Below are 17,603 nucleotides of genomic sequence, written 5' to 3'. Positions count from 1 at the left end.
CAGCATTTTACACGCTGCTACCACCAGTTAGTTACGTTCAGCTTATGGCAAAGGGAAGAATCCCCCTATTCCCCACAGTACTAACATTTTTTTATCATCAGTTCATACAGGTGTGCTCTGTCTGTGGTTAGGTCAGGCTGGGGAAAATGTAACTGTATGGAGTAATGTTTCCCCAGGTATTCTGATCCTGGAGCAGAGGTGACAAAGGCATGACACTTCTGCTCAAGCAGGGTAGCTTGCTGAAATGAGGTAGTTTTAATTCTTATTTCAGTGGAAGTGAGACTGGAAACCTTTTCATTTCTAAAAGATGAGTGAACCTGACCCATGAACCAGGAGCTCAAACCCCAAATAAACATACCTAAAATTAATTAAAAATAAAAGATGAGATGTCATCTTAGTTGAGATCAATAAACAAACACCAATGCTGTAAATTTTTTTCCCCATTAGTATATGTGACACTTTACAGGAACATGAATTATTAATTTTACATTTTTGAGCATTGCTGTGGGCCACATGTCTTTTTCAGATCTCCATTGTGATGCAAAGCACTGGGGACCTCATAAGCAAAATGGAACAAACTTTAGTTCGCGTGTACATCAATTTGAATATATTATCAATCTTAAAGCTGCCTTTTATTACCTTAAGAATTGTGTTCTTCTAGGATTATTACTGTGCCATTTATGCTACTCGATCCTGTGGGATATTTTTTACCATATGAGTCACAAATTTCATTATCACAGCCCTTCACTACAAACTCTTCATCTCACGTAACAGTTCAGTATAAAAAGACAGCTTTCTCATCGATACTGTCCATTTAACTTCTATGTATTATTGTTACGGGTAGGCGCTTCAACTCTGACATTTCATTGGAAATGCAATCTCCAATAGAAAAGCTCCACCTGATTTTCCTTATGCTTTCTATTGAGGTAAAGTCTGGCTTACAGATTGAGGTTGCAATCATTCTTTGCAATTTTTTCCACTTTGTAACTCTTCATTTTACCACTGCAGCAAAGCCAGAGGCACACCACAGCTCTCTATTCCCACTCCTGGAAGTGCTGTAATAGTCCAATTTCAATAGAGGGCCTACCAGCAATAAACTCAACTATTTAATAGTTGAATTAGAGCTTCATGAAACCTTTCAGCTATGGACTGATTCTGTCCATCTTCCCACCTCCTTTTCACTCCTGCTCCCATTTTTTCATGCGTTGAACCAAATTACTTTACCACCAAAATAACTTTACTGAGCAAACTCTATGGAGCTAAAAAAGGCCCTTTCATTGACCCCTGGCAAAGGCCAACCACAAGCAGCGTATCAGCTGGAGAAACCGGAAACCTCTGTAATAGATTTCATTCAACACGCAGCTTTGATGCATAGTCGTAATCTCTGCTTTCAATCCACAAACTTCTCTCACTTCTTTGTTTTTCTATCAACACATACGAAACACCACATAACTATACACAGGCCTAGAAAAGATGTTGTAGACAAAGCTACGTTTCAAATTTTCTATATGACAATCTATGTTAGGGACATTAAAGCCTTGTTTGGGCATCTCTGCCTATAACTGCTTAATCCATTTTATCTCTAAATGACAACACATAGCATTGCTAGGCAAGGATGTGGATGATAACAGACAAAATTGTGTTATGCTGTATATCCTTTATCTTTTCATCTAAATACAAAATAATGTTTGGTTCATGCTAAGAAAATTGTCAAAAGGTATAATCCACATGTCTTCAGTTTATGTTCCCTGTTGGATCTATTCACATTGTTTATAACAGTGTCAAGAAGCTTTTCCAGAAGAACAAATCAAGCCCAATATCTTCAAAGCAATTCATTAATTGAAATCCACAATTGCAAGATTTTATATTACTTATATATCTTTCCCTGTGCATTAACACAGGGAAATCAAACACTACCCACACACGTAGTTTAGAAATACTAGATTTCATAATGGTTCTTCCATTCTATGCAGGTTATTTACATAATGAATTACAACTCAATAAAAATTCGATCATTTAAAATGTCATAGAGGAGCAAATTAGTGATCCACATCTGAAGCAAGCACAGACCAAGTTAATTGCATGTGCATGTTACACGATGAGTATTTTAAGCATTAAGTAAACTACCATTAAATTATTTGGAAAGTAAACAAACCTCAGTGTTCCTTTGTTCACAAATACACATGCCATCTAATCTGCTGCAAATATTGGCATTAGATACAGTCACACTCATAAAAGTAATAGCATATAGTACTCGTCCTTTAAAATTCTCACAGCTGTGCGATTTGCCTTAATTAAGATTAAACCTTTTGTTTCTGAAAGGTCTAGTTTATATAATGCAATTAAATTTCCAGTCTGCTTTAATAATCATTAAATGTTATACACACTGAGGACAAACTGGCCTTTATTCTACAAATACATGTCCTTATGTTGACATACCTGCAGCCACATAAGAATTCCCAAGCCCAGGTTCAGTGGAGTACTCACAAAGTCAATTGCAAACACTTTTGCCAGATCTACACACTAAACTGTTGGCTTCATTTTGGGTACAGAATTATTAACAGGGTTGAGTACCTTGCACAACCCTCACTAGAGCTTCTCAATATTAAAGTGACATTTAACAATGATTCAGAAATTCTGTACCAGCAGCAGCACAGACTGGGGACAAGACTTAAATGGCATAACATGGAAAGTGCTAGAAAACAGATGATGGCTCTGATTTTCTGATGTGCTCTGCCTTGGAGTCTCTCATGATTCTGGCCACAGTAGTTTGGGCTGGCTGACAGAGGTGCAGAAGGCGTATCTGGAAGCTGGGTGTAACACCAAAGTTTATGGTGGTTCGTGCATTTGTGTGTAAATTGGTCCATCTCTGTGCACACGGGAAACAGCGTGGACTGACGCAGATATGAACACTTTCCCTTCCTTTTCCAGTATCGCCTATTCTATGTGTAGTGCTTGTTGTTTGAATGGTGGGTCTCCGCACTCATGGGAACAGAGAGTTGGGCCTTGATCATTTTCATACCAATCCCCAAAATATGCTGCTCAGTAGAGCTGCTGGTGCTCTTAGAGTGTAAAGCAGTTCAGCCCTATAAACACAGGGGTGAACATGCTTTATGTGCACTTCCCTAGTCTTGTCCCATCCTCAAGAGGAACTTCAGCCCCAAATATGGCTTTCCAGATTGCAGAAGTATTCCTGTATGATGCTTAACTTGTACACTGTACATCTACAGTATACAAACTGTCTTGTACTAATAACTTCTACTTCTCATAAATTATTTGACAAGTAAAACCTGGCAAATCCTTCAGTCAACAGTCATCATCCAAGGACTTAAAAAAAGCTTGACTCTGTTATCACCACTAAAAAGCACCAGGGACTTGGGAGTTAGTTGGTGAGAGTAGGTTGCATGAACAGCATAAAAAAGCTAATGGGATTTTCTCTGAATTTCCTTTCTTAAAGAAAACCAGAGGAAATCCAATTCTACAGTCAATGATGAAGCTACTAACCATTGAAATTAAAGGATTAAAACAGAAGTGTGTCTTGGGTACAGATATAAGACAATATTATACTTAACTATAAATCAGTAATCAAATTTTGTCGACAGTTACCTATTATAGTATATACACCAAAGATATGATGCCATTTTTCAAACAGATGTTAAAATTGAGATCAGTGGGAAATGCCAAAAAATACCACAGAAAAGAGCATTCTTATTTTAATCCTTCATACACCAAGTCCAGAAAAATACCAGAAAAAAGCAAGAGAAACTTTCCTCTGAACATCATATCATCCCACATCGTTCATCTTCATTCTGAAAGCTGGTTAATTTACAGAAGGAGATCTGCAGACATGAATGCTACACACGTGCTTTTGCAGAGAAGCACAGCACAGCGATTAGTGCATTAACAAAATTCCTCTACTCCTCCATGAATAATGTTGGACCTTGTGTTCCAAGAATAGCACATACTTAATAGCATGGTATTGTCTTCGCTTTGCTTTAATGAGAAACAGAACCTTAGCGAGCAGATAGTGTGTCAGTTCTTGTAATGCTATATGCCATTCAGGTGAATGTCCTCTGGTATGACATTTCATATAAAAAATACAAAGGCTTTTGCCTCAGACACATAGGTGGATTTTCTTACCTTTGGTTCCATTGAAATGAAGCTGTGGGTACCTCTACTTGAGAGAACTGACCTTTTAATTGTTTTGCTATGGTAGAAGTGGTAGTAATCCTTCAGTGTTCCAATCTGTAAGGGGAGAGAAGAAAAAAAGGAGATTTAATTTAGGAAAACCAGTTTTCTGTTTTTCATTTCTAAAAGTCTATAAATTATGCAATTTCCTGTGTGCTGAAATGTTACTTGAACCTACTGATCATCTTTCAAAAGAAGGACATATGATATGAAATGGATTGAGTGTCCTTGAGGCAGTAACTGCATAACCAAAGATTATAATTGAGCTGCTTAGTCTGGCTGTATCTACCTTTTTAATGTTTAATTTATATGCAGTACTTCAAGTAATTCTATATCAATCTATATCCAAACTGTCTTCAAATGGCAAGTATAAAAATCATCAAATGGCTATATGGTTATTAAAAAGCATTCCATCTAGTTTGCTTAAGGAAATGTACTGTAAAATGCACTAGATTCAGTTATTTATATAATTAAATTATAAAAAGGACGTTCACAGCATCAGACTATAGAACAGGAATAGGTTTCTCTTTCTGCCAAATGTGGGCAAGAAAGAAGTAGAAGAAAAAAAGATGGAAATGGTAACTTCATAGGATAATGATTATCTCGAACTATAAAATCAATTCTTGCTAAATTGCAAATTTCACAAAGGTACAATAAAAATGCTACTTATTCATCCCATCAGTACACAGTAGCAACGTAAATATTAAACTAAGACCGCCTTCACAATCTGACAAAGAAATTTTCTTTTCCAGAGTCATTACTATCTAAACATTCATAACTTGGAACTTTAGTTTCACGCACCTATAAACAAACATTCAGCCTCCTTATCTTTAGGGAGAATGTCTCTCCAACTCATTTGGAATTTGACCGTCTATTGCACTGCAAATCTTGTAAGACACAATAATTTAGTTAAAAGTTCCTTAATGATGAGCAAAAAAGGGACAATTAAGCTTACTGTCATTTCAAGCTGAAACTCAAAGTGATCTCAGAAAACAGGCTTGGTTTTGCAAATAAATGTGAACAAAATCACCAGAGAGGATGGAGCAACACTCAAAAACTCTGATTTAAAAAAAAATAAAACAAACCAACAAAACAGTATTCTGAATTTGCATCTATACAAATACACATGTAGGAAACTTGAGAGTTCAACAGTAAAGGTTCAAAGAGAACTGGAAATAAACCACTGAAAAACTGCAAGAATTAGACTTTAGAATATTAGAAAACAAAAATCTTGATTAAAATGTCAAAGTACAATAAGAAGAAATATTGATAGAAAATCATTATTCTCAAGAAGCACTTGAATATTTTACCTTAAAATTTAAAGATGTAAACAGTACAGGGGAATGAGGGAGAAGCTTTTGGGGGAAAAAAAAATAAATCAACAATTTAAATTAATTCACCTACTGGGGAAAACTGCAACAGGGTCTAAGACCCTAAGACCTAACAGGGTCTAATCCCAGCCCGTGCAGTTGGTCCATTGATATCTTCATTCCAGGAAGAATGATTTATGTTTAGTTTAAGTCAAACACCGAACCACTCAGTTAAGCTGAGTTAGTTTATCATAAATTAAATAGGAATGTGTTTGACTAAGCCTAATTAAAGTATATTACCACTGCAATAATAATTTTCATGCTGCCTTCTCTTTGAATGGAAACTCCAGCTGAAGTCGTGCAATTCTGTAGGATGGATGAGCCCAGTCTCACATCTCAACACACATACCCGTGAATAAGCCCTCCATAAACACATAAGGGGAAGTCTTCTTCAAAACACCTCAAAGAGGTGCAGGACTCTGGGCCTTCTGGGGAGATCCTTGCTGACTGGAAGCTAGACAATGTTATTCCAATTTACAAGAAGGGCATGAGGAAAGACCCAGAAAGCTAAAGACCTTTTAGCCTAACTTCAGGAAAAACATGGAAAAAATATGGAGTAGATTATACTGGGTGTCATTGAAAGGGATTTAAAGAATAATGCAATCATCAGGCACAGTCAACATGGGTTCACAAAGGGAAAGTCCTGCTTAACTAACTTGATAGCCTTCTTTGATAAGGTCACCCACCTAGCGGAGGAAGAGAAGGCAGTAGATGTAGTTTTTCTGGATTTTAATAAGGCTTTGGATACTGTCCCTCAGAGTATCCTTCTGGACAACTTGCCCAGCTGTGGGATGAGCAGGTTCACGGTGCACCAGGTGAAGAAATGCCAGAACGGCAGGGCTGCAAGTGTTGTGAATAGGGCTACATCTAGCTGGTGGCCAGTCACCAGCAGTGTTCCTCAGGGTTGAGTTCTAGGGCCAGAATAGGGTTCAATATATTTATCAACTATCTGGATTCAGGAGTTGGATGCACCATTTGCAGGCTTGCTGATCATAGCAAACTGGGAGGTGCTGCTGACTCTCCTGAAGGACAAGAGGCGTTGCAGAGGGATCTAGATAGATTGGTGCATTGGGCTATGATTAATAGGATGAAATTTAACAAGTTGAAATGCCGGATTCTGCACCTGGGACAAATTAATGCCAGGCACAAGTATAGATTGGGAGAGGAGCGGCTGGAGAGCAGCCCTGCAGAAAGGGATCTGGAGGTGCCGGTTGACATTAAACTCAATGAGACTCAGCAGTGCACCCTGGCAGCCAAGAGGGCAAACCACATCCTGGGGTCATCAAACCAAAAGCAGGGATTATCCTGCTTTATTCAGCATTGGTGCAGCCTCACCTTGAGTACTCTGTGCAGTTCTGGGCCCCACAATTTAAGAAGGATGTGAAGGTCCTTGAACGCATCCAAAGGAGGCCAACAAAGCTGGTGGTAGGGATGGAAGAAATGTCCTATGAGGAGCAGCTGAGGACTTTGGGTTTGTCTAGTTTGGAGAAAAGGAGCCTGAGGGGCAACCTGATTGCTCTCTACAGCTTCCTGAGGAGGAGAAGTGGAGAGGGAGGTGCTGATCTCTTCTCCATGGGATCCAGTAACAGGACACATGGGAATGGTTCAAAGCGGTGTCAGGGGAGGTTTAGACTGGACATTAGGAACCATTTCTTTACCGCGAGGGTGGTAAACACAGGAACAGGCCTCCTAGAGAGCTGGTTGATGCCCCGAGCCTGTCAGTGTTTAAGAAGCATTTAGACAATACCCTTGATAACATGCTTTAACTTTTGGTCAGCCCTGAATTGGTCAGGCAGTTGGACTAGACAATCATTGTAGGTCCCTTCCAACTGAAATAGTCTGTTCTGCTCTGTTCTGTTCTGTTCTGTTCTGTTCTATTCTATTGCATCACTTTTGACTACATTAACTAGAGTTTATTCTGAGTTTAACAGCCCGTAACACATTGAATGCCCCTTAGCATTAGGCTACTGTTGTGCCCTTTTTGAATTACTATTATTTATATTAACCATCGAAATGTCATGCCAGGGTTAGCACCAGTGCAGGTAATGGCATGCTTCCCTGAGACAAAGGCGTGTAATTAATCACTTTGCAGACATTTCCTGGACTCATCAGTAGCCTCAAACAGGGTTGAAATGCTAACTACTGGGCAGTGATGCTACTCTTGCTCCTTAAGACCTCAGAGACCAGTAAAGTGCTTATTCACCATACCACAGTACTCTACAGAGGTTACAGACCTTTTGTAGACCTTGCTGTTTTCAGAATGAATTAGAAACGTACTACGCTGTTTGTGTGTGTGTGTGTCTACATAAGCACACCCATTACTGAAAAGACACAGCTCAAGCAGGTAACTGAATTTACCACTGCACAGAACTGCATAAATAGAAAAGTCATATTTTAGGGAAAATAAACATCTGCCCTGTTTTGTGCTACACAGATCTCAATATCACCCAGTTCTGTGTCTTGTCTTGCACTAATTTGAGGATACTATCTATTCATTTATTGATTGATTTATTTGCTAAAGATAAATTCTAGCTGACCTCTCTGAAGGCAACCAAACCAGCAAATTTAGGAGATTACCTAATTGGGCCTCCTGGAGGTCCTACAGTTTAGCAGCACTAGCCACCCACAGGACAGACTGGAGGGATCTGCATGCTATGCCTTCCAGCAAAAAGGAGACAACCTGAAGCTTCGTAAGGCTTGAGACCTGTGCTCCCTCTGAGACCCTGGACTTAGGAGACAGAATTAAGCCCTTAGAATTAAGTGTGGTAATTATAGCGCCAAGTCTTCCAGGCACCATCAGTTTTCAGATAACAACAAATATTAATAATAACAATTAATTAATTAAAATGGTGAGATCTACAGCTTGAGTTCATAACTGTCAAGGAAATAAAAGGATCCCAAATCTTTGAAAAGGAATTTAATTCATATTCACTGACTGTCAGTGCCTCTCACAGTAAGGTAACACCAGCATTATTAAAAACTGTATTGCCCTTTTTTCCCTTAATGGGAATTTACTTAGACTTTCCAAATCCTTGGACCACTTCGAGAACAGTTAAACCATGGAAATATAGCACAATAAAACTCATTATTATGGATGTTCTTGTTGAATTGTTTTTTATACTTGCAACTACCAGGTCTTAGAGGCACTCTCAGAGGAAAAGCAATGCAAAGACAGAAACACCAGACTGCAGAGCTAACTGCCTTAGAGACTGATGGCAATTTAACTGTTTTATCCTTGGGAAATCTTTGTAATCTCCTTTTTGACCTAGAGGACCTGAGTTCTTGAAAAAGAAATAGAGAAACATTCCTGAGGAATTGCCTAGTCAAAAGCAAGGAGAATGGATAGCGGGGGCAGGGGAGACTTACTCTCTTTAGAAGTAATCTTCATCACTGCACATTTTAAATAGATGTATGCATACATTTTAGCAGTACCACACTATGTTTATTCAAGGATGAAATAATACCTGGAAGTAAAAATCCTACAATATCATGGTAGAATCCCAGAAAACCAAAGCATCTGCATATTTACATTAATTTTATATTCATTAGGTCTAATTTTTTATTTAAAGTTGAGAAAATGTGTGAATTTTAAAGAAAATATGGAACAAGAGCCAAACTTTCTAGGCGTGTCCTTGGAAAATATTTCTTCCATATGTAGTTTTATAGTCTAAGGAATATTAAGATAATTTAGGACATAATTACTGAATGAATTCATCTACATCCACATTGTGTCCTTCTAAATTCTATAAGGAAATACAAATCCTAAAGCTGCATGTTAAGTATACATTACATATATATATGGTCACCAAACTGACATAGCTCTGAAACTACAACTGAAAATTCCATATAGCAGAACATGAGCAGGGAAGTCGTTCAAGCTAGTGGGAAGGAACCCAAGATATGCCTTCCCAACTGTTTCTTATCTAGTAAATAAACTTTTTTTTTTTTTTTTTCAGAGAACAATCATCTAGACATCTGGCTGTAAAGTACACTTCTCCGAGTGGGCTGAACTGAAAACATTATGCTGTTGAGCTGGTGAATTGATGAATATATTTTAAGGGTGCCTGTTTCTCCAGTTTTTAATTACTTTGGTCCTAAATGGATTGGGAAAGAAAGGCATATCCAAATCTGGTTCTGAACTCTGTAAAGCACTAGAAGAGCCAAAGAAGCACAGATTTGCTACCCCTGTGCAGACCTGGAAAATAGAATCATAGAATGGTTTAGGTTGGAAAGGACCTTGAAGATCATCGAGTTCCAACATCCCCTGCCATAGGCAGGGACACCTCCCACTACACCAGGTCGCCCAAGGCCACATCCAGTCTGGCCTTGAACACCTCCAGGGATGGGGCCTCAACAACCTCTCTGGGCAACCTGTTCCAGTGCCTTACTACCCTCAAAGTGAAAAAATTCTTCCTAATGTTCAATCTGAACCTGCCCTCTTCCAGTTTAAAGCCATTCCCCCTTGTCCTATCACTACATGCCCTAGGAAAAAGTCCTTCCCCGGCTCTCCTGTAGGCCCCCTTTCAGTACTGGAAGGCTGCAATAAGATCTCCCCGGAGCCTTCTCTTCTCCAGGCTGAACAGCCCCAACTCTTTCAGCCTCTCCTCATAGGAGAGGTGCTCCAGCCCTCCGATCATCCTCGTGGCTCTCCTCTGGACATGTCCTTCTTATGTTGGGGACTCCAGAGCTGGATGCAGTACTCCAGGTGGGGTCTCACGAGAGTGGAGTAGAGGGGCAGAATCACCTCCTTTGACCTCCTGGTTATGCTTCTTTTGATGCAGCCCAGGATATGGTTGGCCTTCTGGGCTGTGATCGCACATTGCTGGCTCATGTTGAGCTTACAAATGGGTACAGCAATGTATTTCACATGGGGTTGAAGATCTGACCCTTCACTTCTTTCAGAATTGCAACAAATTTCCAAAGTGATAAAGTACTTGACAGAAGGAAATACCAAGAACAGAGAGATGAAGAAAGTTTATTAGGTTTACTACCATCATTTAATTTTGACAAAATCACTTCAACTATATTTCAAACTTTAAAATGTTTAAAATGTTGTAACCTTATACAAAGTGCACTGGAAATGATGTTTCAGAGCAAAAAATTAAAATGTTTCAGTCTGTAAAGGCTGAAACAGAATGTGTTGGTATTACCAGAGCTTTCTTCCCTGCGTTAAATGCCAGTGAAGACAAGTTGGTATCACAAAGTGTTTTGACAGAACCAAATGCTGACAAGGTTACAATAGTGCTTATTTTCCTTCAACACACACCACTCTGTAATGAAGATGAAGGAGGTGAGCCTATAGCCCTTAATTCTGATCCCTCTGGCCCCTCGTTACCCACAGGTGAAGACAGGTTCATTCATACTAGAGAGATCTGCCGCTCCTTTTCCTTCTTGTGTCCCTCCAGACTTGGGAAGTATTAAACATCTTAAAACCAGAGTTCTGATCTCAGCATTTAGGGGCAAGAAAGACCTGCAGGGGCTGTTAGTTGTTTACTGACCTAATCAAATTAAAGCACCCGTATCTGGAAAGGGCATGTTCATGCAAGACCTGGAACCTGAATTTGCCTTATATTCCAAGCAGCAAAACTGTGTACTGGAGGTTTTTTGGTTTTGCTTTTTTGGTTGGTTTTTTTTCTTTTCAGCGGTGGTAGTGGTTCCATAATCTACTGCAACAGTGACCACGCTTTCCTAACCTTCAGCTTTCTTGCCCAAAACCCCACTGTTGGGTCAGCACTGACAGATCTCCATCACACTGAGGCTAGAGGAGCAACCACCATGAGGACAGCTGCAGAGCTGCTCCCCAGTTGGACCTGCAGACTGAGATACAGTCTCTTTTTCTCCTAAATACACCCTGTAATCAAAAGCGCTTTTATTGTTGGGGTTTTTTATTTGAGTTTGGGGTTTTTTTGTCATCAGAATGGGGAATTTCACCTACCATGTGTCATTCACAAGAAATAATAGCAAGGTTTGCCCACATATGGCATACTGCAGTGAAGTGAAAAATTGGACCACTTGCAGTTTTGGACAATTTTGGGCTCCCACAAAGATCAGTTTATGAAACATTTATGAGAGAGAAGCAAGGCCCTCCAGACCTTAATAGTCTAAAACTTAAAATTCCAACTCTTAAGAAGAGGCCTCTATCCAAATATTTAAGCTCTCTGCTAATCCACTGTGGGGCAGATAGCCTACACTACCCTACATGAGTCTTCTTGGATTACTATGGGCAGATAACATTAAAAAACAAACAAACAAACAAACAAACAAAAAACAAAACCACCGGCACTACTGAACACTATGGTCTTGTCTTGAGCTGCAGTAGCAAGACAATACCACTCCAATGACTAGTCTAAAGGATGGAAATAATGATGTTTAGTCTCTGTATTACAGAGGCTCTGAATCTGTACATTACAGGAATATCTACTGGTTGGGGGCAAAAAATGCACCTTTAACATGACCAAACTTAGTTAAATAAAAGAATTTGAAGCAGTAGCAGAACCAAGGTGATGGGGGTATGCACACATATTGTCACCACTACTCTGAAAGCTTGAATTCCATCTACGTTCAAATGTCCAAGTAACCCAGTTCTCAGCAATGTATTAAGCCCAATTAGCTAAGAGAAATTTGACAGCCCAAGTTGTGAAAACATTTCTGTATGTGCTTGAGATAGGAACAGCCTAAGTTGCCAGTTGCTCTGTCTGCAGAGCATTTTTGTTCCTGAATAGTGACACTCTAAACAAGTTGGGCTTAGTCTTAAATGCACTCCTCCTTCTTGAAAGATTTTTTTGTGTCCCCTAGATGGAAAAAAAACTATACTGTAATCAAGACCTCTTGATCAGTTTGTTAAATTTTTGGTCTGAAGGATGGGACAGTTTGGCAGGAAAAAGGAGATTCACTTCTGAAACACCTGCATATGAAAGATAAACAAACCTCCCAAACAGGCAGATAAATTAAACTGTATGGCTATTACAGCAGAAACATCACAATTTCCACAAAAATAAATCAGGTTGTAACTCTTCACAAAGTAGGAACATGCGAAAACTTTACAGCCTTGACATTCCCTCTCCTTCTGCTCAAATGGGGAGAAAAACATATCAGTTTACTGAATTACAGGCCACTTGGGACTTCTTTTATATTTTTCCTTTGTGTTTCAACTATTTCAATGGATAAATTTTTTCTGGGCACTTACCTGAGCTAGGAAAGTACAGTTTGGCTTTTTAAACAGTTGATGTCCAAAATGAATAACAGAGCCATTAAAATAAAGTAACTCTCCATTATGTTCTTTCAGATAATGTCCCTGCTGTTGCTTACATGTTACTGTATCTTGCTTTAAAAATAAAGTAGCACATTAACTCTTTCACTGGAAAAATAAACATAAGCTCTCTAGTCTTTAAACTTTTCATGTGCCTTTGTTAGTAGGATAAAAAAGTAACAATACCCTGTGGCCAATTAGAATTCTTGATTTCATTCTAATTCGGTATCAAGGTTGAGATTTTTTTTAAAGTCACTTCATAAATTGTAATGTGAATCTGAATTTTTATGTATCTGTTAAGAAGCTTTAAAATTCCCAGAAAATACTACTTTAACTAAACTCAGTAAAAATGCAGATTAAAAAGAAGATAAAAAGAACTTTTCTGTTTGCAGGGCAAATCCTTTACATTAGTCACTATATATAATTTTTAATTACCTCTACTAAAATACTTTTTCTAATAGTTTTTTTTCCAAGGGTTTCTACTGTGTTCCAGAATATAACTTAAACATATTTAAAGACTCAATTCTAAACTTCTAAACTAAAAATTTAATTCAAACTAAAATCTAAGTTTAAATGTAGAATTCTAAATTCCTAGTTAAGATTTATTTTAAAATATTTTTACATTTCCAAAATCCTACTTCTCTAAATAGATGAATGTTCTATTCTAAATATATTATAAAGTATACTTAGCAATATAAAACAAATTAAGTTTCATCTGAGACTGATAATTGGCCTATAAGTTTTACAAAGTTCAGGTAAATTAAAGCAAATATTACTAAATGAGATTCTGCTTTTTCAGATTCCCCTACTTTAGTGGTAAACTTATTTAACATGTGCAATCACTTGGAAAAAAAAGAGAAAAAAAACTAAAAACCAAGTAGCAACATAGAATGTTTTGCTTCATCAAAAAAATAAATGCCTTATCATGTAGCACAACTAAGTTTTAGTACAACTGTCTTTGCAAGAATGGGAGTTTGCCAATGACACCAAGCTGTTTGGTGAGGTAGACATGCTGAAGGGGAGGGATGCCATCCAGAAGGACCTGGACAGACTGGAGACGTGGGCCCAAGCCAAACTCATGCAGTTCAACAAGGCCAAGTGCAAGGTCCTACATCTGGGTCAGAGCAATCCCAAGCACAAATACAGGCTCAGCGGGGAATGGCTGGAGAGCAGCCCTGAGGAGAAGGACCTGGGTGTGCTGATTGACGAGAAGCTCAACATGAGCCAGCAATGTGCGATCACAGCCCAAAGGGCCAACCGTATCCTGGGCTGCATCAAAAGAAGTATAACCAGGAGGTCAAAGGAGGTGATTCTGCCCCTCTACTCCACTCTCGTGAGACCCCACCTGGAGTACTGCATCCAGCTCTGGAGTCCCCAACATAAGAAGGACATGGACCTGCTGGAGCATGTCCAGAGGAGAGCCACGAGGATGATCCACGAGAGCCACGAGAAGGCTCCGGGGAGAACTTATTGCGGCCTTCCAGTACTGAAAGGGGGCCTACAGGAGAGCCGGGGAAGGACTTTTTACTAGGGCATGTAGTGATAGGGTGAGGGGGAATGGCTTCAAACTGGAAGAGGACAGGTTCAGATTGAACATTAGGAAGAAGTTTTTCACTTTGAGGGTGGTAAGGCACTGGAACAGCCTGCCCAGAGAGGTTGTTGAGGCCCCATCCCTGGAGGTGTTCAAGGCCAGGCTGGATGGGGCTTTGAGTAACCTGGTGTAGTGGGAGGTGTCCCTGCCTATGGCAGGGTGTTGGAACTCGATGATCTTCCAGGTCCTTTCCAACCTAAACCATTCTATGATTCTATAAAAGAGGTCACAGGTCTCAGGAGGTAATATGAATTTAGATATTAGAAAGGTATAAATTAGAACTGTATCATAGCTTTATTCTAATACCTGCTAAATCACACTAAGATTTATTAATTTAATCTACCCTACTATAGAGGATGAACAATCCTTCCAAAGAGGATTGTGGCATCTTTTCTGGATTATATATTCATATAAATCCTATGGCTTTTGAAATTAAGATCTTTCTGCCTTATTAATTGAGTTATGAAAGGAGGGGCAGGTTAGCTGATTTTATTTAAAAGAAAAATACACTTTGATCATATTTGATTACAAACAATGCTACTTCTAAAAATGCAGGAGAAAAAAAAAGAATACTCAGGCCAAAACATAAAAAAAGAAATTCCAAACACACCTGTCAGGTAAATAAAGCCAACAAACAGCTGCCTGAATAAAGACCGGGTGAAAATTATTTTTGAGTCTTACATGGATGAGCAGCAAAGAGAATTGTGCGTTATACGCCACAGGTCACACAAGACCACAGTAAATACATGCTCCTTCCAAAAATTGTGACAGAAGCAGAGCTTGAGCATTCCCCCTACCTTTCTCTGTTGCAGCTCTGAGAACAAGAACGTGCATCAGTCTTTGCAGGACAAAAGCTGGTAACCCTCCTTGAATATGAACTGTGCTGTGCATGGGTAGCCTCTGAACATTTGCTATGTGGTACCACTTCCCTGGAGACGAGGGCATACAAATATGCCCTCACTAAACTTAAGAATTAATAAAATGTGAGAAGTGAAAGATACCTGGACACTATGTTTATTGTTCAAACACTAAATCGAAAGAAATTTCACTATAGTACTTGAAATCTTTCTTTTAAAGTCAGTAAAGACAAGTTTCATCCACCTCCTCGCTAGGACTGATAAACAGGTTGTGACTATTAGGATGATGTTCAAAAAAGTAGCTAAAAATTAATGAACACAGTGTCCTTAATTATCAGGTGGGAAGGACTTTGTATGAAGTGTAGGTTTGGTCCTCCAACAGACATATTATCCTAAAAGAGATAATGGTGAGAGATGGCGAAGGAAGCCATTTCCACATGTCATGTGAAATGTTACAATTCAAGTACAACAATGGGCATTAATAATTGCAACCCCAGCGTCACTGCAAGCTTCGCCTAAGTAGGCATCGCAGCAATTGGCAAGTTCATGTCCCTATCAAATAAAGCAACGCAAGGTTGCTCAGCAACCTGTGACCGTGGGTTTGCAGTTCCAGGGCAACATTACACATTTCATGAAAATTCTCAAAAGGAAATAAATTACTGCCTTCATTCCCATTAATCTTTTCTATTGTTTCTTTTCAATACAGAAAGCAGTTCAATGTAAACTGGTAGTTCATACCCCTTTTTGTGAAGCCCAATGAGTCACCACCTTATTTCTGCAAGTAAAAATGAGTGCAACAAAATGTATTTATTTTCTGCTGTATGAAGGAACTTAACATCTGCAATATTTCAAGTGACTTCAACACAGTCATCATGCACTGTGAGTTCAAGCCGTAACAAACGTTGTTTGTATCTGCAAAGAAGCTGTTAGGCAATATGGTAGTGTTTGTTTCAGTAAACAGCCCCCATAATGAAGCCATCGAATAGGAAACAAATACCTTTAACATTTTGAGGGGTCAACTAAATTGCCACTGCTTTCTGAAATCTTTTCTTCCCTTTCCTAACTCACTACTCTGTAATTTGAAATATCTAAATGATATACTGCATCACCTGAAATGAGCTTTATCACTATTTTATTGAATTCCAGTCCTATTTCATGCTTTATCACTGAACAAATGTAAAATGATGAGAGAACGAGGATGGATACTCATGCAGTATCATGAATGTTTATTTAAGTAGCAAACAGAACTGCCATATTCCATACGTTATTAGCTACTCTAGACTCTAAGGATTATTGTTTCTTCGTTATCTGTACTCTCTGATATGTAATTATAATAAAGCATGGGAATGAATCTTGACAAAGTTCTGACACTCCTATTTCAATCATGCAAACAGTATAAAGGGTCGATAAGAAATAGGTTTTATTTTTTAACAAACTACAGCAAGAAAAGTTTCACAGTGAAAAAATGTTCATATTCATTTCCTTCTAAATCTTGATCGTGAAATATTTAACAACCATCATCCCTGTCCTGAAACTTGTAAACATCTACTCAGTCCCAGTGTGCCAAGTCCCTTCTCATTTACAAAACCATAAATCAGAAATAACTCTGTTGAAGCTAATGGAATTTAAGAGGCATAAATCAAGGGCAATCAAATCTAATGGGGTCACTTGTATGAGTAAAAGATTTAAGAACTGGGCACCAAGTTAGATATACTGTTATATCTCTATCCAGTTATTTAAACATCAGTATAAAACTCTTAAGCACATTAATAGCTAGAGAGTTTATAACATTCAAAATGACTAATGCAGTGACCTACAGTAGTCACATTGTTTCCAGTGAACATTTATATTGCCAGCAATAAACCTTTTCACGCTGTACTTTGTCTTACAAATCTGAATTCAGCTCTTATTGGTCATAGTAAATACAATGTTTTCATTTAACTGACTTTCTCATGAGACTTGATTTAAGCAATTTCCTCCTCTATCACCAATATAATTTACTGAAGAGTAATAAAGAAGTGACTCATAGGAATATCTAGGACTGAGTTAAGTTCATCTATGTGGTATGTGTAGGCACTAGATCCAATGCTCTTTTACAGTGAACCTACATGATACTTCCTCAACTTTGTACTGTACCAAAGTCTATGATCTTCCACTCTGTACAACTTGCTTAACCGAACACAGAGAAGCATGCAACTTGTCCAGAACTCGGCATGATGCTGATACGTTCACCTATCTTATTCAGTTAATGCTAGAGCTGTACAAAAGTTTATATTTTCTTTTGTGTAAAAGTAAGGTTTGTCAATATCTGTTATTTATGTAAGCAGCCTCCACACCCACAGGTAATC

General features: G+C 38.6%; 1 protein-coding gene across 1 annotated transcript in view; it reads right to left on the bottom strand.

Moving 5' to 3' along the window:
* PCSK5 (proprotein convertase subtilisin/kexin type 5) overlaps positions 1-17,603 on the bottom strand; it is a gene marked incomplete at its 5' end in the record, with an annotated part of 199,614 nt that overhangs the window by 163,069 nt on the left and 18,942 nt on the right. Inside the window, one exon of the mRNA XM_082497728.1 lies at positions 4,141-4,245. Coding sequence (XP_082353854.1) covers positions 4,141-4,245 — 105 coding nt within the window. The remainder of the gene's footprint in view (positions 1-4,140; positions 4,246-17,603) is intronic.

This window comes from Vanellus vanellus, assembly GCF_965231255.1.
Source record: "Vanellus vanellus genome assembly, chromosome: Z".
In the NCBI taxonomy this organism is placed as follows: Eukaryota; Metazoa; Chordata; class Aves; order Charadriiformes; family Charadriidae; genus Vanellus; species Vanellus vanellus.
The sequence above is the reverse complement of the archived record's forward strand: the minus strand, read 5'-3'. Positions and strand labels throughout refer to the sequence as shown.